The sequence below is a fragment of the Calonectris borealis genome, chromosome 9, assembly GCF_964195595.1.
Source record: "Calonectris borealis chromosome 9, bCalBor7.hap1.2, whole genome shotgun sequence".
NCBI lineage: Eukaryota > Metazoa > Chordata > Aves > Procellariiformes > Procellariidae > Calonectris > Calonectris borealis.
The window spans coordinates 2,620,293-2,642,379 of NC_134320.1; the positions used below are offsets into that span (position 1 = coordinate 2,620,293).

Sequence of the window (22,087 nt, forward strand, 5' to 3'; positions counted from 1 at the left end):
TAGGCTAATAAAACAACTGCTCAGAGCCGGGGTTAAGTCAGACCAGCTGTGGCTGCCACACCGGGAACCCACGGCTCCCTCTTTCTCTGCTGTTCTTGCCTGGAGAATTTGGAAGTCTGCAATGCACACGCTCTCAGTAACCAATTCCCAGGCTGGCCAGCAGTATTCCCCACTGACTGGTTACTGCACTCCCTTACTGGCCGCTTATCCGGCACAGACAGCATGCAAACTGGGCAAGGCAGGAGTTGTTCATGCAGGGTACGTGCACAGTGCAGCGTTACTGTACCTTTTCCTTTTCAGTCCACACAGAAGGGCCAAAAGAGGAAAGAAAAAGCCAGAAATCAATGTAAAAGAAAGGAGTGAAGTTACAAACAGCATATATGTGATAATCTTCAAAGACAGACAGAATGTTCAGATTTAGCTGATGGTGTTTCCTTTTGTTAACACTTCCCCTTTTGATTTATTCAAGTAACGGAGAGGATGCTGTGATAGCTAGTGTTTTAAAAACAAGCGGTTTAAAAAGCGTATGGAATCACTGAAGAAAAATGAGTTTATAAATTTGGATTTCATTGTATTGAAGACAAAAAAAAAAAAGAAATCTGAGAGGAAATAAAACTGGAAGTTCACAGTGACATAACTGGTAAAACTATTTTCAAGTTACCACCAACTCCCCATTAACTTCAAAAAACAACCAAGGACAATGGTCCCCAAAGTCTAGTTTTAATGCTGTCTTTAGGTACTTACAGTACTTGTTCTTTCAAGATATGGTGCTACCCCCACACCTCAACAAAGACCAAAGACACTAACCCTAAGTTTTACAGCAACAGAGAAAATAAATGGTTCAACACTAATCAAAACAAAGTTTAGCTATATAGAAATTTTATGTCCAGACATAAAGTCTCCATGAAAAACAACACATTTCCGTGAGTTCTGTATAAGGGCTAGTTTTTGAGTAGTGTAAAAACCTCTTAGCTCTTCTAGAAAGATGGAGAAAAAACCCTCTAAAGATTATTTCTTTATTGTTATAGGCTTGCTGGGAGAGCACTTCTCCTCTCCAGCCAGCAACCCTCAAGAAAAGTCACGGCACACAGCGTAATTGTTCATTTGCACAATGCTCACAACTCCAAACAAATTTCAGAAAGAATTTGGCAAAAGGATGGCCCTCATCTATATTAAAAAAAAAATCCCTCAAGCGAGCACAGCACTAGAAACAAGGGTCATGTTCCTAAGGCACAAAAAACTCTCATTATCCAAACGTGGTAACAAAGCATCAAATAGAAGATAAACTACCTGAGAGACAGTAAAAAATGAGAGCACCAAGCTCTTCTCAGTAATGTCAGATCACGTAACAAACGGCAAATACCAGAAATGGCAGATTGAGAGGTGTAGATGGATTGTTAAGAAATTTTTTCCGTGCAAGATTATGTGGCCCTGGAGCAGGTTACCAGAGCAGTGTGTGCGTGCATGTTCGCCTGCTGGGCAGTATTTTCCACCCGTAAGAGTTTTTCAAGACTTGGCTAGACAAAGCCAGGGCTGCCCCGAGCCAGTTACTGGGGACAGTCCTGCGCCAGACAGGGGTGACTACAGGCCTCCAGACACCCCCTCCTACCAACACTTCTGCAGCACTTACAGGATGTCAATGAGCTGCCATCTAATCCAACTCTAACCCACAAGAAAAATACTGTTTTTCAAAGATTAGGTGTGCAATCTGAGAACTGTCCCATGATAATTTTTCAAGAGCCAAGAGAAGCATTCAAAAAAGCAGAATGAAAGCTGCCCAAGTCTTCCTTAAAAAGGACAAAGCAGACAAGTCAAGAGGTACAGGTGGACTTAGGAGAAGAGACAAACGAAATAGCTACATAAAGTCAACTATATGAAAGAAAAAACAAAGCGTTAAAAAATTTGCTAGTGATACAAAACTATTCAGAGAAATTTGAACATCAGCAACGTTCAACCAGAAAATGGACCTACATTTTTGCAGGCAAAAAAAGGTGCTGTTTCCATTGTACAGTATAAACCATGCACACAGCTTATCAAACTTCAGGGAGTAAATCTCATCCTAATTAACACATTTAGTAGACAAAATGTTTTCATAAAAAGTACAGAAATTGATCGGTCTACAGACATAAACTGCTGGTTTAAATTACAGAATAAAACCAAGCCAGAACCCTAATCCTCTCTCTTTGCACACAAGGCGGCCTGGTACAGCCACATCCTGCGAGGATTTCTCTCTTTGCAAATAGATCTGAGAGCACTGGGGTCAACGCCCAAGTTTTAGTTACAGAACTGGAAGAATTTAGCAGAGAACAGAAGTGTCCAGGAAGCATTCGTGCTCATAGCTGAAACAAAGTTGGATGACATACTTACATTCCTCATCACCTTTGAATTACAGCATAGACTCACAGAATAACCTTGGTTGCAAGGGAGCTGTGGAGGTCTCTGGCCCAGTCCTGCTGCTCCAAGCAAAGTCAACAAGATCAACTTGCTCAGGGCCTTGCTGAGTTTTGAATATCCCCAAGGATGGAGATTCCACAACCTCTCTCAATCCTTATCTAATGCTTCAGCACCCTCACGGTGAAAAATTTAATCAGAGCCTCCCATGTTGCAGCTTGGGTCCACTGCCTCTTATCTAATGCCATGGACCTTTGAGAAGGGTCTGAGTCTCTCTTCTCTACACCTTTCCATTAGGTAGTAGAAGACAGCAACATGATGTCCCCTTAGCCACCCTCTCTCCATGCAGAAGAAACCCAGTTCTCCCAGCCCCTCCTCATCCATTATGTGCTTCAGCCCTGCAATCACCTCGGTGGCCCCCCTCCTCTGGGCTCACTGCAGTACATCCATGTCTCTCTTCTACTGAGCAGCCCAAAACTGGACACAGTACTTCAGATGTGATCTCACAAGTGCAGAATAGAGGGGAGGAATAATTTTCATTCACTTGTGATAATACATGGCTGTAATAACAATAACTTTATATGTTTCAATAGATCAGAAAGCTTGAAAGGCCCTGTTGCAAGTACGCGGAGAAGTTCTTCAAAGCACTGACATTTATTTTAATAAAAACCAATTGGCGGAAAGCTGGCATTGTGCCGAGTTTCCTAAAGACCACAAAATGAACTGAATAAGTACAGACTACACAGCCTTGCAAAGATGGTGACCAAAATAACAATAAACATGTTGGTCCAAAGTAATCAAGGGTGTAACAAAGAGAACTTTGCTTAAACACACTTGCATTGAGCAAAACAAACAAATCTTACAAAACACATCAGTTGAAATACCAGAGCATCTTGGACATTCAGTGGTCCATCCTCTTAAATGGGACTTGATGCAGAAATAATCTCGACAAAGGTAAGAATGACCTCTTTGCACGCTTATATAGAGTCCTAGAGCCCCTTCTGGAGTGTAAAATGCTGAAAATAATCTCTCTCTATTATGACACCTGCAGAGAACAGCTTCTTGTTTAAAGGCTTACTAACCTCATATTGGGTGCATAGAGAGAGAGCAACAGGAAAATCAGAGTAAAACTGTGTTCCATAGTAGTGATATTGGAGATCTTCACATACGAGACAAATCTTAGAAAAACCACAAAGATCTACTCCTAAAAACTCAGTAAGATCATGTGTTGACTGTAGCAGGGACGAAGATATTTATATTCCGATTAAGCACATCCTGTAATTGTTTCAATACTGGATTAAGCAAATGGCATCAAATAGTTTAATGTCTAAATACCCAGGAAAGTGAGTCTTACACTGTCACAGTCTTTCCCATCCTTCTGTCGTAACTCTGTCCCCCGTAACTTTTGGTCTCTTGAATAATTTCAGCAAACTTCAAAAGACAAGAAGATAATGAAATTTCTAGAATTGTTAGGAATTTGGTGCTGCACAGACAAAAGGCGCAAGAACTCAATGTGTGTGGGAGCAATTCAAGAGCTGTTCTTGTCCAGCTGGATAAACAGAGGGACAAGCTCAGAAACTTTTTTAAGAGAGTTTGGTGATAAGAGGAAATAACAGAATGAAGGGACACAGAGGTGACTGGTGCAGGGAAAGGTCAGGGAAGGAGAAACCTATGATGCAAGCCTGCAGGTAGCCATGGGTCAGAAGTTCCAGTTCCCAAGGAACGCATTTTAATTTCCCTAATGCTGGCAGCTATTATGTCATAGGGGAGAAGAAGATTAATACTGTATGAGATGATGGTGGTATACTGGTTCTGGCTTCTTCCACATGAAAACAGAGTAATTTATATTTAAACATAGAAAAGGCTCTTTAGACAATTGCCACAGAGCTAAATTTCTCAGTATCTATGTGCCAACACCCCCAAAGCAGAAGAAATATGTGAATAAGGACAACTAAAATATTACTTGTGCTTTATTTCTTTACTGAAAGAAAATCACATTTAGCACAAACAGAACATATTAGGAGAAATCCATCCTGCAGTTCTAATTCAGGCTGGTTTTTTTTGCTTGTGTTTGTCTGGCTTTTTTTAAGATCATTAAAATGCAAGAAACTCAAAACTTTATTTTTAACTTACCAAATATCAGTGCTAACCCATGGGAAGTCCCCACTGCTATCAGATTTGATGCTGCCTGAAATAGTCATGCAGAAAGATTGAAAGCAGTAGAAATGTCAGTCACAAACCCACCACTTAAACTCTCACTACACTCATGCAAAGTTTGCCAAAAGGGGAAGATTTAGAAGGTTATAGATATAACCATTTTCTAATTTATAAGTGACAAGCAATTCCTACGTGAAAGCTAGAGAAGTATTACACCGGAAAGACCATCCCACAGATCAAGTTCAAAGGGCTGCCTTTTCCTCTGTTTGAAATTCAAACGCTCAGAGTGGTACCCACAGTGAAACTCCTTCTCTGTAAAGTCAGTCTCATTCTTTTGTGTGGTAGCTGAGTATAAATACTCAGAGGGTTTTTCTCACTCAGCTGCTACATCCACATCTGAACTCTTCTACAACCCTGGGCAGCGCTGGTCCCCTGAAGAGACAGTCCACACCACACCCAGAGACTCCAATTTCCTTCCGTGGGGAATTAAACATAGCTCCAAGATTCTATCGCACTTGCAAGCCTGCACCCAATTAAATAAAACTTAATAGAAATCACATAATGCTGTAGATATATTAACGTTCTACTTTTTATTTCTTAGCAAGTGTAAGTCAGTGTCCTGGTTCCAGCTGGGACAGGGTTAACTTTCTTCCCAGTAGCCTGGGGGGTGTGCTGTGTTTTGGGTTCGGTGTGAAAGGAGCGTTGATGGCCCATTGATGCTTTGGCTGTTGCTGGGTGATGCTTGCACCGGGAGGGGGGAGCACAGCCGGGGTGGTGGACCCAGCTGGCCAATGGGGTATTCTATACCATGTGACATCATGCTCAGTATAAAAACCAGGTGTGTGGGGGGCTCGCCCCCCGTTCGTGACACGCGGTCAGCGGTCGGTGAGCGGTTCTGTTGTGCATTGCCTGCTTTGTGTATTCTGTTATTGTTGTTGTTCTCACTGTTATTATTACTGTTCTACTTAGTTTTATTTCAATTATTAAACTGTTTTTATCTCAACCCGGGAGCTTTCCTACTTGTGCCCTCCCGATTCTCTCCCCCATCCCACCGGGGGGGGTGATCGAGCGGCTGCGTGGCGTTTATTTTTGCTGGCTGGGGTTAAACCACGACAGTCCTTTTTGGCGCCCAACGTGGGGCACGAAGGGTTGAGATAACGACAGATTATTTAGAACATATTAAGGAATTTATATCTGGTAACATATTCGTTTGTTCTGCACCATGCTCTTGTTTTTACTGTACCTGTTAAAAATTGGAGTTGGGTTTTGTAGTCTGTTGTGCTCTGCCGTGATTAATGATGTTTTGCCTGGGAGATTTGTTACTAAAACGCTGGCATTGGGGGTTATTTGGTATTTGGGATTCGTAATGAAGCCGTTTCTGCATTTCGGGTACCACCTCATGGAGACCATTAGCAATTATACCTTTTCCTCCGAGAGATTTTTTATGGAGGAAATAGAGAATGGCACCCTCACTACCTTCATCTCCTTTGTTAAAATAACTTGCCAGTACCTTGAACATCCCTGGGTAGTTAAGATATATCTCTTGGTACTCCTTGGGAATATTGTTGCGGTTTTCTCCAAGGTTAGTAAGCAATTTAAGAATGTCATCCAGAGATCTGCCCCAAGGTTGGATAGTTATGAGTGGCAGGGCGAGTGGGATAGCATGGGCAAATGCCTAGGGCGATGGGCACCCCCAGTGTTCTGGAACTTTACCCCTGAACAAGTGAAGAACCCTGAAAAATTAGTAGAATATTTGGAAGAAGTATGCTGTCACCCTGGCCATTCCAGGGAGACGCAAATCACTGCAATGTGCTGGGGCCTGGCCCACGCCTACCGAGCCCTGTTTAACACCACTCAGAACCCCCAAGGGGAAGGAAACGTCTCTGCAGCTGATGACAAAGCAACAGGCCCTGCGGCTACCCCACCCCCCACGGCAAGCACAGCGGCTCCCTCACCCCCCAGGGCAAGCACAGCAGCTACTCCGCCCCCTGTGACAGAGAACCAACCCATGCCGGTATCAGTCGCCCCTATACAAAAAAGAAAATGCACAAGAAAATCAGCTCGTCTAGTAAGGGATGAAGATGAACCAGGGCCATCACGAGAACAGGAGGAGGAGGAGGCAGAACCCGTAAATGAGATGGTGACCACCCGATCCCTATCCCTGGGTGAGCTGCGAGATATGCGAAAAGACTTCAGCCGTCGTCCAGGGGAGCACATTGTCACCTGGCTGCTCCGATGCTGGGATAACGGGGCCAGTAGCCTGGAATTAGAGGGTAGGGAAGCCAAGCAGCTGGGATCCCTTTCTAGGGAAGGGGGCATTGACAAAGCAATTGGACAAGGGGCACAAGTCCTCAGCCTCTGGAGGCGACTCCTGTCAGGCGTGAAGGAAAGGTATCCCTTCAAGGAAGATGTTATATGCCACCCAGGCAAGTGGACCACCATGGAGAGAGGTATCCAGTACCTGAGAGAATTAGCCGTGCTGGAAGTGATTTATGATGACCTGAACAACGAGCAGTTATCCAAAGACCCAGATGAGGTCAAATGCACCCGACCCATGTGGCGGAAGTTTGTACGGAGCGCACCAGCGTCACATGCAAACTCATTGGCAGTAATGACCTGGAGAGATGGAGAGGAACAAACAGTGGATGAACTGGCTGGCCAACTCCGGCAATATGAAGAAAGTCTCTCTTCCTCCCTACGGGCCTGTGTCTCTGCTGTGGAGAAACTGTCTCAGGAGGTCCAGCAAATCAAAGAGGATATGTCCTGCTTCCCCCCTGCACGGGCCAGCGTCTCAGCCATTAGGAGCAAACGTCCCTCTGCTCAAGAGAGGAGACATCGTGGGTACACACCCCGGGGCACCCTGTGGTTTTACCTGCGTGACCACGGAGAGGACATGAGGAAGTGGGATGGAAAACCTACCTCAGTCCTACAGGCACGGGTACATGAGTTGCAAGGGAAAACAACCACAAAAGGGGGTTCTTCCAGGAAAACCGCTGCTCCGATCTCCAGTGAGTTCCCCAGACAGAGTAGAAGGGCTGATTCCACTTCCGACCTTAACAAAGGGACTTCTGACTCATACTTACAAGAAGTAGATAGCGAATATGATGACCAGGACTAGAGGGGCCCTGCCTCCAGCCAGGTGGAGGAAAGGGACAACCGGGTTTACTGGACTGTGTGGATTCGATGGCCTGGCACATCAGATCCACAAGAATATAAGGCTCTCGTAGACACCGGTGCGCAGTGTACCCTGATGCCATCAGGCTATAAAGGGGCAGAACCCATTTGTATTTCTGGAGTGACAGGGGGATCCCAAGAGTTAACTGTGTTGGAGGCGGAAGTGAGCCTAACCGGGAATGAGTGGCAGAAGCACCCCATTGTGACTGGCCCAGAAGCTCCGTGCATCCTTGGCATAGACTACCTCAGGAGAGGGTATTTCAAGGACCCAAAAGGGTACCGGTGGGCTTTTGGTATAGCTGCCCTGGAGACGGAGGAAATTAAACAGCTGTCCACCTTGCCCGGTCTTTCAGAGGATCCTTCTGTTGTGGGGTTGTTAAAGGTCCAAGAACAACAGGTGCCGATCGCTACCACAACAGTGCACCGGCGGCAATACCGCACCAACCGAGACTCCTTGATCCCCATCCATGTGCTGATTCGTCGACTGGAGAGCCAAGGAGTGATCAGCAAGACTCGCTCACCCTTTAACAGTCCCATATGGCCAGTGCGAAAGTCCAATGGAGAGTGGAGGCTAACAGTAGACTACCGTGGCCTGAACGAAGTGACGCCACCACTGAGTGCTGCCGTGCCGGACATGCTGGAACTTCAATACGAACTGGAGTCAAAGGCAGCCAAGTGGTACGCCACCATTGATATCGCTAATGCATTCTTCTCCATCCCTTTGGCGGCAGAGTGCAGGCCACAGTTTGCTTTCACTTGGAGGGGTGTCCAGTACACCTGGAACCGACTGCCCCAGGGGTGGAAACACAGCCCTACCATTTGCCATGGACTGATCCACACCGCACTGGAACAGGGTGAGGCTCCAGAACACCTGCAATACATTGATGACATCATCGTGTGGGGCAACACAGCAGAGGAAGTTTTCAAGAAAGGGGAGAGAATAGTCCAAATCCTTCTGAAGGCCGGCTTTGCAATAAAACGAAGTAAGGTCAAGGGACCTGCACAGGAGATCCAGTTTTTAGGAATAAAATGGCAAGATGGACGTCGTCAGATCCCAACAGATGTGATCAATAAAATAACAGCCATGTCTCCACCAACTAACAAAAAGGAAACGCAAGCTTTCTTAGGCGTTGTGGGCTTTTGGAGAATGCATATTCCAAATTACAGTCAGATCGTAAGCCCTCTCTATCACGTGACCAGGAAGAAGAACGACTTCAGATGGGGCCCTGAGCAACGACAAGCCTTTGAACAAATTAAACAGGAGATAGTTCAGGCAGTAGCCCTTGGGCCAGTCCGGGCAGGACAAGATGTGAAGAATGTGCTCTACACCGCAGCCGGGGAGAATGGCCCTACCTGGAGCCTCTGGCAGAAAGCACCAGGGGAGACTCGAGGTCGACCCTTAGGGTTCTGGAGTCGGGGATACAGAGGATCGGAGGCCCGCTACACTCCAACTGAGAAGGAGATATTGGCAGCATATGAAGGGGTTCAAGCTGCTTCGGAAGTGGTTGGCACTGAAGCACAGCTCCTCCTGGCACCCCGACTGCCGGTGCTGGGCTGGATGTTCAAAGGGAGCGTCCCCTCTACACATCATGCAACTGATGCTACGTGGAGTAAGTGGGTCGCGCTGATCACACAACGGGCCCGAATAGGAAACCCCAGTCGCCCAGGAATCTTGGAGGTGATCACGAACTGGCCAGAAGGCAAAGATTTTGGGATATCCCCAGAGGAGGAGGTGATGCGTGCTGAAGAGGCCCCACCATATAACAAACTACCAGAAAACGAGAAGCAATATGCCCTGTTCACGGATGGGTCCTGTCGCCTTGTGGGAAAACATCGGAGATGGAAGGCTGCGGTATGGAGTCCCATACGCCAAGTTGCAGAAACTGCTGAAGGAGAAGGTGAATCGAGTCAGTTTGCAGAAGTGAAAGCCATCCAGCTGGCCTTGGGCATTGCCGAACGAGAAAAATGGCCAGTGCTTTATCTCTATACTGACTCATGGATGGTGGCAAATGCCCTGTGGGGGTGGTTGCAGCAGTGGAAGCAGAACAACTGGCAGCGCAGAGGTAAACCCATCTGGGCTGCCGCATTGTGGCAAGATATTGCTGCCCAGGTAGAGAACCTGACTGTAAAAGTACGTCACGTAGATGCTCACGTACCCAAGAGTCGGGCCAGTGAAGAGCACCAAAACAACCAGCAGGTGGATCAGGCTGCCAAGATCGAAGTAGCTCAGGTAGATCTGGACTGGCAACATAAAGGTGAATTATTTATAGCTCGGTGGGCCCATGACACTTCAGGCCACCAAGGGCGAGATGCAACATATAGATGGGCTCGTGATCGAGGGGTGGACTTAACCATGGACACTATTGCACAGGTCATCCACGAATGTGAAACATGCGCTGCAATCAAGCAAGCCAAACGAGTAAAGCCTCTTTGGTATGGAGGACGATGGTTGAAGTATAAATATGGGGAGGCTTGGCAGATTGATTATATCACGCTCCCACAAACCCGACAGGGCAAGCGCTATGTGCTCACCATGGTGGAAGTAACCTCAGGATGGCTGGAAACATACCCTGTGCCCCATGCCACCGCCCGGAACACCATCCTGGGCCTTGAAAAGCAAATCCTGTGGCGACATGGCACCCCAGAAAGAATTGAGTCAGACAACGGGACTCACTTCCGAAACGCCCTCATAGACACCTGGGCCAAAGAGCACGGCATTGAGTGGGTCTATCACATCCCCTACCATGCACCAGCCTCCGGAAAAATTGAACGATACAACGGGCTGCTAAAGACAACACTGAGGGCAATGGGTGGTGGGACATTCAAGCATTGGGACACACATTTAGCAAAGGCCACCTGGTTAGTGAACACTAGGGGATCTGTCACTCGAGCTGGCCCTGCCCAATCCAAACCCTTACGTGCTGTAGAGGGGGATAAAGTCCCTGTCGTGCATATGAGGAATATGCTGGGGAAGACGGTCTGGATTGCTCCTGCCTCTGGCAAGGGAAAACCTATCCGTGGGATTGCTTTTGCTCAGGGGCCTGGGTGCACTTGGTGGGTGATGAGAAAGGATGGGGAAGTCCGGTGTGTACCTCAGGGGGATTTAATTTTGGGTGAAAATAGCCAATGAACTGAATTGTACGATGTTAGTTATTACATAGTACTGTATGTCATCACTTTTATGGTTACCATATGCCATATTAACAGTATTACAGTAAGAATCACCCAGATTAATTTAGGATGAACGCCGATGAAACTGAGCAAGGTGCAACAATGATAGAACCGGACGAGCGCCCAGAACTGGCCTCCGCATGCAAGAGCCCAACACCACACACCATCTCTCCTGCCCTGCAAGACTGTTACGACAGGTGGAACCCGAAGTCATGGACTACATGAACTCAACGGACGTTTTAGAGGGATGGCCCATGGACTAAGGGAATGATATCTCTGTGTGTGTATATATCAAAAGGCAGGAAAAAGTAGCGCTGACTAATTGGAATGTATGGGAAAATGTGAGACCTGGGCATGATGTAGATGGTATAGAATAAGGGGTGGATATTGTCCTGGTTCCAGCTGGGACAGGGTTAACTTTCTTCCCAGTAGCCTGGGGGGTGTGCTGTGTTTTGGGTTCGGTGTGAAAGGAGCGTTGATGGCCCATTGATGCTTTGGCTGTTGCTGGGTGATGCTTGCACCGGGAGGGGGGAGCACAGCCGGGGTGGTGGACCCAGCTGGCCAATGGGGTATTCTATACCATGTGACATCATGCTCAGTATAAAAACCAGGTGTGTGGGGGGCTCGCCCCCCGTTCGTGACACGCGGTCAGCGGTCGGTGAGCGGTTCTGTTGTGCATTGCCTGCTTTGTGTATTCTGTTATTGTTGTTGTTCTCACTGTTATTATTACTGTTCTACTTAGTTTTATTTCAATTATTAAACTGTTTTTATCTCAACCCGGGAGCTTTCCTACTTGTGCCCTCCCGATTCTCTCCCCCATCCCACCGGGGGGGGTGATCGAGCGGCTGCGTGGCGTTTATTTTTGCTGGCTGGGGTTAAACCACGACAGTCAGATTAAAAAAATTAAGTGTTTTAATGTCTGGAGTATGAAAGTACAGGTTTTTATCCTACGTGCACACCAGACACAGTGTGCTTCCAATTTTGCTGTGCAACCTTTTGCCTTAGATGTGACTATGGTTTTTCTCCTTTTTCTTTTTTAAACAAAAAGTATAATTTCTTATGGATTGCTGCTACTACAGTCAAAGTGACCAAGCACATCTTTAGTTTCTTCATAAAACATTAAAACTCATTTCACAAGGGCAGAACAAATACTTGCTATATTTCACCTCCCTAAAATGTTTCTCTTCTCCTTTAACTATTGGCAGCTTTACTTCTGACATATTTTAATTAGTATGCTTGCCTTAAGAAGTTTAATGCAAATTGCTAAGCAGGAGTATCTTTCAGACAGGCTTTTAGAGAAATTTTATATTTTAAGGTCATATTTCAGTTACATCAGAGCCGTGGAGATTTTGAACCCATCACTTCATGAGCACTTCAGTTTAAGTTTCTTTAAAAAATTGTTAGGAGTCAAAGCAATAACTGGCAAAGAAGAAATAGCTAGGGAGATTCAATGTGTTCAACAGATGAACACTCACCTTATGGGAAAGGTTAGGTGCTCAACTAACAAGCCCTGGTGACAACATGAAAAAGGGGAGAGCGTGGGGCTTGATCAGCAGAGGGGCAGCTGTGCTGTTAAGAAAGGCTGAACTCTGCCCCCAGGAACCAGATCTTTCATGCTGCTTCTCTCACCCCTCGTATTTGAACATTCTTAGTAAGGTTAAGAAGGAAGATGCATTTATGAGCTGTCTTAAATTACTGCTTTAACAGCCTTGCATGAGAACTAACTATACGGTACTTGAAAATTGTTAGAGTACTTACAATTGCAGTGGGCAAGCCAGCATCCACTTTGTCCTAGAAAAACAGGACAAGTCATGAGTAAGAGAGACAGAACTCTCGACTCCGTGCATGTCTCTAATAATTAGAACCACAACACGCACAAAAATCAACACAAGTTGCATTTTAATAGTCCCACCAGGGCAGACAGCGCTGAGGGAACCACTGGCTAGAAATACCCAGAATGAATGAAAAAGTGCACAGAAACGGAGCGGAAGCAGAATATCCTGTAATTCCATAGGAAAGTTACTGTGTTCTTCTCAAAACAGTCTAATCTTACTAACAGTTTTCAGTATTCTCTGTGTACACAGCACAGACATCGATGACAAAACTACCTCCCTCCCCAGCACACCTTATTAGCTTCCATTCAGGTGGCCCACCCACACCTCCACCCACGCAAGTCACAGCCAGCGGCAGCACGCTAACACCGAGACCCTGCTCGCACAGCCATCACACAACACTCACAGAGGAGTCACTTGTACTCTAACAAGCCTACCTTGCGTGCTTCAGAAATCATACACTTTACAAATCACCGCCTTAGCTCTGATCTTGGACAGTCAGCGTTCCCCGGCAGTACGATTTACAGACCAGCTCTACCCCCCCCTTGCCTGAAGTGCAGTCACTGAAGAGCAAACCTGCTCCTCACTTGGCTCAGAACAACGAGCGCGTTCTGCGCCTGCTGCGGGCATTAAGCAAACCTGTTTCCAGCATCTTCGCGCAAGCAGAACAATAGCACCGCTATCATTTTCTATTAACATTTCCCAGCAGGGTTAATGACATCTAGCGACACAGATCAGTGTTAAAAGGGACCTACCGTATTGCTCCTGCAATAAGTCAGCTAATATCTGATCCACTGCTGGCTAGGGATTACTAGTTAGCAGTTTACGTACCCAACATGTTAGTATTATCCAAAACTAATAGTAGGGGCAGGTAGGAGATCACACACACCTCCTTCCACGCCAGAATAGGTTCAAATTTTTCTTAATGGATGCGACCAGGAGAAAAAGACACTTACTGCTGCAGATACTATCTGGGCAGAAATTCCTTTCAGAAGCGAAAGCCGTATAACTGATCCATGGAGTGAGAGAGAATCTGGGAGTTTTTTCTTCCTAAGGAAATAAGAAATAAACCAAATGCATTAGAGCAGAACAGAAGTTTGGAACTTTGCCTAACCCACAGCTAAACCGACAGGTAAATTCTGCATACACTCGTAACTCATGCAGTTTCCATTCTTATTCTTAGGGCCTTCATGCACGGAATGGTTTCATGACGTTATTAGCAAAGCCTGCTATGCACCACTGTGCCTGCATAAAATCTGTTTTTAACTCATCTCCCGCAAAAAAAAATAGTTCTTCAAACAAATTGTCAGTTTCAAGCACATATTTGCAAACCTCAGAATTTATTAATAAAGCCTGAAAGCAAGACTGTTGCTCTTTAATTAATCCTCCAGTGAGTCAGGAAGTGTCAGTCTTTAAAGGTGAATATCTAAGGAAAATACACAATTGGGAAAAGCTCATTAGCAGAATACAGACCCCTAGGAAAACTGGATGTATGCTTAAAGAATAACATTCAATTACAACACAGCTGATCTGATATGAAAGGTTAAGTGTTTCTGTTTACGGAGAAAATGTCTTTAAAAAGTAACTAGTGTACAGGGGACAGTTATTTCTAAAGAGCATTAGTGCACTGTAGCGCACAGTAGAGGGAAAATCCCCAAGAAAGCTGCAATTTTGTCACCAAGCACACACCACCAGAAAGCCAACTTTCCAAAACTGACATGGAAACATTTGGTTCTTATCTCTCCAGAGGTGCACAAATAAGTAGCTCACACGTACGCTGAAGAAACATGTGGTTAATAGCTTATATTACGGCTAAGGACCCACAAACACTAAGATGACAACAACACTTCCAGGTTTTTCTGCCCACTCTGTACTGGAAAATGTTTAAGCCACTCCAGGTACCATTTACCTCAATACAAACCATCTTATTTGAAAAAAGAAGGGACAGTGAATCAGTACACCACCATATGCCACCATAAACCATCACACTTACGAGCATTTATATTCTCTGCAATTGCTCATGCAACAATCACAACTTCTTACAGCACATAAGAAGGCCATGGGAGTGGTTCAGGATGTAGGATCAGGCCATCATTTCAGTAATTAATGAGGCAAGTCAGCAGCATTATAGCTAATTATCACATTCCAGGCTGCTTTTAGATGTCAAGATTAGCATTCCATTTACAGGAGTGACAGCAGTTCACTTGCCTTTTAAAAATAACCCCCAGCTGCTTGCAGATTCTGGAAGTCATCAGACACCTTTGAAAGATTTTCTTTAAAGTCATCACGGTTCAGTGTTTTAAAGATTCCATTAAAATTCAGAGAAATTTAAATGCTCCATCTCCCATAAAATGCATTTATTGCTCAAACAGGCTAGCCCTCAGTGCAAAAACCAATCCCATCTTTGCCTACTTGATCCGGCAGGAATAACACTGTTCTGCCAAAAGCAGCCTCACCGCAGTCCCTGCAGCATCCCCCTGGGATTTCAGCACAGGATATAACACCAGGAGACAAAATCCACGTGTGCAATCAAGGGTTCCTACCCAGGTGACAGACAAATTGCCTGCTCACAGCAAAGCTCGGAGAGGAGGTGCCTTAGGAAGTTTCAACTGTTCTTAGCTTTGGATCGTCCTTCTACCCACTCCAAAAAGGAGAATTCATTTTTAATAGATATAAGCAGTGCTCCTTCAAAAATCATTTAACCTCCCAGGCTATCAGTCCTGCAGTACCTTTTCAGGTGTGTCCGGTCCCCACTGTCAGAGCTTGCTACAGAAGATGTGTCGTAGGAGTGTGTATCTGTGTTATCAATATTCAAGAGAAAGGGATCCTCCAAAATGAAAGACTCTTCTTCATCATCAGTCTGAAGGAAGAGAATCACCACAGCTTATTAAACGTTCAGAATGCACAACATATAACTGAAACATTAGCAAAACAGCATCAATTAAGCAGAAAAATCAAGGAGAGGACGACATAGTCTCATACGTAAAAAACAGAACTATGTATTATTTTACTGAACTGATTTTGTGGAAGAACTGGTTTCCAGAATTAACAATAATCACGGAAGTGAGCTGGAGAGAAAGTTATTCAACTAATCGTTCTTCCCCAGATATGACCTACTCCATCAAAACTTTAACAGACCTTTAACTAGGCTGTTCTCAAAAGTCTCCAATTGCCAAGAGAAGGCCTAGAATTTTTATCATCTACTCCAGCACTTCACCAAGTGGTGGCTAAGAGTCCAGCAGTCCCTCCAGCTGCTATGAGGGTTGATTTTTCTCTTCTCCTTCTGTCATCTTCTGCTGGTCATCTCGATCTCTCTCTCCGCAGGCTTAGCCTGGAACTGTTTTTATAGTAATTTTTAAATGGCCATTCTCCCCGATGTCTTCTAAATTCAGTACAGCTCATGTTCTTCTCAAAACAGAGAGCCAGAGAGAGTAAACACAATACCCCTCCTAATGCCAAAGGTGCGGAGAACACAGCAGGTGCTCCTCATCTGTCTTACAGCTGGCAGTCCTGTGCCCATTAAGTGTCTTTTTTTTTTTCCCAGTGCAGCTGTATGCCTTTTGGGCTCAGTCAGGTTGTTCTCCACTAAAATCCTTTTCAGAAGATGCTTTGCCAGTCATTCCCATCCCATATGCACCGAGATAAATACCATTGGAGTAAAGCTTTATATTTGTCTGCACTGAACTATGTTTTCTTCAGACCACCTCTCATGTTTAAGACTACCAGGATAATACTCCTCTGACACGGATGCGACAGCATCTCCTGACAGTTTGGCATCACCCAAATTCAGTAAGTTCGCTCTACCCTCATCACCCAAGGCATCAGCAGAAACAGGACGTACCCCTGTACACTGCCCCTCAACACCCCCTCCCTACTTGGGCAGCAGATCACTGATGACTGTTCCTCTTGTTCCTCGACTGTATCTGTTTGGGACACCTTACACCTGTACCTTTAACACAGCTTTTTGAAAGAACCGTCGCCTCTCCCAGGCTCCTTTTCCCTTTATACTGGCTTCCTGGGAAGTCCAACCACCAATTCGGTGGTTGCGAACAGAGAAGGACCTGTGGGTGATGTGATGGTTGTAGGCCGTCTTGGGCACAGCGATCACAAAATGATAGAGTTTTCGATTCTTGGAGAAGTAAGGAGAGAGGTCAGCAGAACGGCTACCTTGGACAGACTTTGGCCTGCTTAGGAGCCTGCTGGACAGAGTCCCTTGGAGGCAGTCCCGAGGGGCAAAGGAGTCCAGGAAGGCTGGACATTCTTCAAGAAGGAAATCTTAAAGGTGCTGGAGCAGGCCATCCCCATGTGCCGAAAGACGAGCCGGCAGAGAAGACGACCGGCCTGGCTGAAGAGAGAGCTTTGACTGGAACTCGGGGGAAAAAGGAGAGTTTATGACCTTTGGAAGAAGGGACAGGCAACTCAGGAGGACTACAGGGATGTTGAGGTTATGCAGGGAGAAAATTAGAAGGGCCAAAGCCCAACTAGAACTTAATCTGGCAGGAGAATCTCCATCCTTTATCGGATGTGGGTGGAAACATAGTGACAAAGGATGAGGAAAAGGCTGAGGTACTTAATGCCTTCTTTGCCTTAGTCTTTAACAGTAAGACCAGTACCCAGCCCCCTGAGCTGGAAGACAGGGACGGGGAGCAGAGTGAAGCCCCCATAATCCAAAGGGAAATGGTTAGTGGCCTGCTACAGCACTTAGACACACACAAGTCTACGGGGCCGGATGGGATCCACCCAAGGGTACCAAGGGAGCTGGCGGGAGCGCTCACCGAGCCACTTTCAGTCCTTTATCAGCAGTCCTGGCTAACCGGGGTGGTCCCAGTTGACTGGAAGCTAGCAAATGTGACGCCCACCTAGAAGAAGGGCTGGAAGGAGGATCCAGAGAACTACAGGCCTGTCAGCCTGACCTCGGTGCCGGGGAAGGTTATGGAGCAGATCATCTCGAGTGCCATCACGCAGCACGTACAGGACTACCAGGGGATCAGGCCCAGCCAGCACGGGTTTGTGAAAGGCAGGTCCTGCTTGACCAACCCAATCTCCTTCTATGACCAGGTGACCCACTTAGTGGGTGAGAGAAAGGCTGTGGATGTGGTCTACCTACCTTTAGTAAAGCCTTTGACACCGTTTCCCACAGCATTCTCCTGGGGAAACTGGCTGCTCATGGCATGTACAGGTGCACTCTTCGCTGGGTAAAAAACTGGCTGGACGGCCGGGCCCAGAGAGTTGTGGTGAACGGAGTTAAATCCAGTTGGCGGCCGGTCACGAGCGGTGTTCCCCAGGGCTCAGTACTGGGGCCGGTCCTGTTCAATATCTTTATCAACGATCTGGACGAGGGGATCGAGTGCTCCCTCAGTAAGTTTGCAGATGACACCAAGCTGGGCGGGAGTGTTGATCTGCTGGAGGGTGGGAAGGCTCTGCAGAGGGACCTGGACAGGCTGGATCGATGGGCCGAGGCCAACTGTATGAGGTTCAACAAGGCCAAGTGCCGGGTCCTGCACTTCGGCCACAACAACCCCAGGCAACGCCACAGGCTTGGGGAAGAGCGGCTGGAAAGCTGCCCGGAGGAAAAGGACCTGGGGGTGCTGGTCGACAGCCGGCTGAACATGAGCCGGCAGTGTGCCCAGGTGGCCAAGAAGGCCAACGGCATCCTGGCCTGTATCAGAACTGGTGTGGCCAGCAGGAGCAGGGAGGGAATCGTGCCCCTGCACTGGGCACTGGTGAGGCCGCACCTTGAATCCTGTGTTCAGTTCTGGGCCCCTCACGACAAGAAGGACGTGGAGGTGCTGGAGCGTGTCCAGAGAAGGGCAACGAAGCTGGTGAAGGGCCTGGAGCACCAGTCTGATGGGGAGCGGCTGAGGGAACTGGGGGTGTTTAGTCTGGAGAAGAGGAGGCTGAGGGGAGACCTCATCGCGCTCTACAACTCCCTGGAAGGAGGTTGTAGCGAGGTGGGTGTCGGTCTCTTCTGCCAATAACAAGCGATAGGATGAGAGGAAATAGCCTCAAGTTGCGCCAAGGGAGGTTTAGGCTGGATGTTAAGAAAAATTTCTTCACCAAAAGGGTAAAGCAAGCATTGGACCAGGCTGCCCAGGGAAGTGGTGGAGTCACCATCCCTGGAGTATTTAAAAGACGAGTAGACATGGTTTAGTGGTGGACTTGGCAGTGCTATGTTAATGGTTGGACTTGATCTTAAAGGTCTTTTCCAACCTAAACGGTTCTATGATTCTAATTTCCTCAGTTTGTTAATAAGACCGTTTTCTTAGAGTTTGTCTTTACTTCCATGCCCTTCTTTTCCTTTCTAAGAACCGTGCACTCATGTGGCTATCGTAAAAAATGCACTGAATTGGATACAAGCCAGACAAAGTCAGTTCTCCCTACAAGGTACCTGCAGGAAACATTAGATGCTAAGACAGTTCATTACTCCTGCCAGAGGGCTAAATACATGAAATGTACAACATAAAAGGACTTGTGAAGAATCTGGTTCTCCTCTCCTCCCACAACTTAAGAACTACCCAGAATTCCCTGCATTTATTTTTAGCTTAAAAAAAAAAAAAAAAAGTTGTTTGATGACCCTGAGCTTTAAGGGACTGTACAGTCTTCAGGTGACTGTCCAAATCCACAGGTGAACATGCTTAAATTTGATGGAAACCCGTTATATTTCAGCTGTGGCTATTTTAACTGAAAAAACAAAATTCCTTACTACACAGCACACAGCAATTACTCAACTGAACATGCGCTTTGTCAGCTATCCGCATCAGGAAATTATGAAGTTATATGATTTTATTTCCCAAGAAGAAACAATATGAAAAGAGCCAAAGGAGTATGTGCTGCCTCATCTTAGATCATCCCTGTGTATGGGGGCCGGTGGCACACCCGATGGACCACTCACCTCATTTAAGATGCTCTCCAGTGTTGGAGGGGTATCAACTTGAGGAATGTCGAATTCTTTGTCATCGATCTGTATATCAGAAACCATAGACGGAGTTTAGGTTGCCTACTCGACCTTCCAAATTTATTTTATCTAAGGAAAAAAAGCACCTATGCATGCACTCCTTCCAACCTCCCTCTGCCCAGAAAGGCACCATACATACTACAGATTCTCTTATACAAAATGCATTCTCTGCGACAGAACAAGATGTATTTATTACGAAAGTTATATAATAGTTCTCAGACTTTTGCCCAGAGCTAAAATTTCAAATACCTTTTTTTTTTTTTTTAATTTCCAAAGATCACCGCTACCAATGCTACATTCCCTTTCTAATACAAACAATGATACACAAGATTTTCTGACTACTTACTAATGGGGAAAAAAAGGTAGTTTTCTTCAAAATATACTTTTATCCGAGACTCGCATTACTGAAAATCAAGTAGGAAAGCTACCCCCAGCACTTGTGTCCTACTCGCCCGCACAACTACTGCTGCTCTGTCCCCGCGCCTCCTCGGAGCCCGCTCTTTGCCTCAAGGCCGGCCACAGGAGCAAGGCCTGACACAGCCTCTTCCAGGCGGCAGGATTACTTCAAACTCCCGACCGCCCGCTCCTCCGGCAACGTGATAGCACAAGCCTGGCCGCCACCTGCAAAACGGAGCTCTCGGGGGGGATTAAAGAGGGTGGGAGCCACCCGCAGGGTCCGTTTTCGGCGTACGGCAGCGCACCGGCGGGACAAACGGCACCGACCGAAACGAGCAGAGGGCGGCGGCGTCTCGCCTCCCTCGCCCCACGGACCCTCCCTCAGGGCTGCCTGAGGGGGCCCGCGGCCGCCGGCGCCCGCGCTGCCGGCCAACGGCGCTGAGGGGAGCGGCCCGGCCGGGCGGGGGCCGGCGCAAACACCTCAGGGCTGCGCGGCCCGGCCGCGTCCGCCTCCCTTGGGCCGCTTCACCCGGAGGGAGGGAGCGCTCCCGCGGCGGGGGGAAGGAGCCGCGCCCGCGCAGAGGTTGGCGACCCACCAGCTCGCTGCGGGAGTCCAGCTCGCGGTCGAGCTCCGCCGCGCTCAGCCGGTGCGGGGGTGGCTCCGGGCACGGCTCGGCCTCCGCTCCCGCGGGGCAGGCGCCCTGCTCCGGCGCCGCCTCCATCGCCGGGCTGCGGGGCGCCGCGGCGGCGACCACACCAGGCCGGCACCGCCGGGACTCGAACCCGCGTCCAGCAACGCCCCCGCCCTGCGCAGGCGCAGCCCGGCACGGCCACCCTGCCCCGGGCCGGCCTTAAAGGGGCCGCGGCCCCTCGCTGCCGGGCGGGAGGGGGCGAGCGAGCCGGAGCTGCTGCCGCGGGAAATCCTCGTTTATTGGGAAATCCCGCGTCTGCTCCACGGCGACGGCTGGGAAACGGGCCCCGGGCCCGAGGGGTGCGTTAGCCTCCGAGGGAGGGAGAAGGGAAAAAATTAGTAATAGGTGAAGAACTGAGAGACAGAGATCAACTCGCATCGCGCCCCGTCCAGACCCGCGCTGCCTTAGCTAAAGGCACGTGGGTTTTGGTACAACTCCCAGCATTTTGGGGCACAGGGTTTGGTGTGCACAGCACCAGTCTGCAAGCTGCATCCCAGCACGGCCAAGAAAAAATTGGGTGAGAGGCAAAAGCTTTAGGGAATACGTGGCTAATTTTAGACAAGGCAAGAGCTGGTGCAGCAAGATTTGGTGCCCAAGCACATGTGTTTTCTTTTAAAAAACACCCGGCTCAACTCACCTTCTCCTTCAGCAGTTCCTGCAACTTGGCGTATAGGACTCCATACAGCAGCTTTCCACCTCCGATGCTTTCCCACAAGGCGACAGGACCCATCAGTGAACAGGGCATATTGCTTCTCATTTTCTGGTAGTTTGTTATATGGTGGGGCCTCTTCAGCACGTGTCGCCTCTTCCTCTGTGGATATTCCAAAATCTTTGCCTTCTGGCCAGTTCGTGATCACCTCCAAGATTCCTGGGCGACTGGGGTTTCCTATTCGGGCCCGTTGTGTGATCAGTGCGACCCACTTACTCCACGTAGCATCGGTTGCATGATGTGTAGAGGGGACGCTCCCTTTGAACATCCAGCCCAGCACCGGCAGTCGGGGTGCCAGGAGGAGCTGTGCTTCAGTACCAACCACTTCCGAAGCAGCTCGAACCCCTGCATATGCTGCCAATATCTCCTTCTCAGTTGGAGTGTAGCGGGCCTCCGATCCTCTGTATCCCCGACTCCAAAACCCTAAGGGTCGACCTCGAGTCTCCCCTGGTGCTTTCTGCCAGAGGCTCCATGTAGGGCCATTCTCCCCGGCTGCGGTGTAGAGCACATTCTTCACATCTTGTCCTGCCCGGACTGGCCCAAGGGCTACTGCATGAACTATCTCCTGTTTAATTTGTTCAAAGGCTTGTCGTTGCTCAGGGCCCCATTT

At 47.7% G+C, this 22,087-nt stretch overlaps 1 protein-coding gene across 5 annotated transcripts in view; it reads right to left on the minus strand.

The window, feature by feature from the left end:
• Nucleotides 1-20,870, minus strand: part of VPS8 (VPS8 subunit of CORVET complex) — a 95,995-nt gene extending 75,125 nt beyond the window's left edge. For 3 of the 5 annotated variants that reach the window (XM_075157912.1, XM_075157913.1, XM_075157915.1), the window contains exons 1-6: nucleotides 20,673-20,856; nucleotides 19,618-19,686; nucleotides 15,455-15,585; nucleotides 13,682-13,775; nucleotides 12,652-12,684; nucleotides 4,525-4,579 (exon numbers count right to left, since the gene is read on the minus strand). In XM_075157912.1, coding sequence (XP_075014013.1) covers nucleotides 4,525-4,579; nucleotides 12,652-12,684; nucleotides 13,682-13,775; nucleotides 15,455-15,585; nucleotides 19,618-19,686; nucleotides 20,673-20,798 — 508 coding nt within the window. In that variant the 5' untranslated portion in view covers nucleotides 20,799-20,856. Of the gene's footprint in view, nucleotides 1-4,524; nucleotides 4,580-12,651; nucleotides 12,685-13,681; nucleotides 13,776-15,454; nucleotides 15,586-17,832; nucleotides 17,970-19,617; nucleotides 19,687-20,672 lie in introns of those variants that run through there. The other 2 variants (XM_075157916.1, XM_075157914.1) reach the window with 2 other exon arrangements.
• Nucleotides 20,871-22,087: the final 1,217 nt, after the last annotated feature.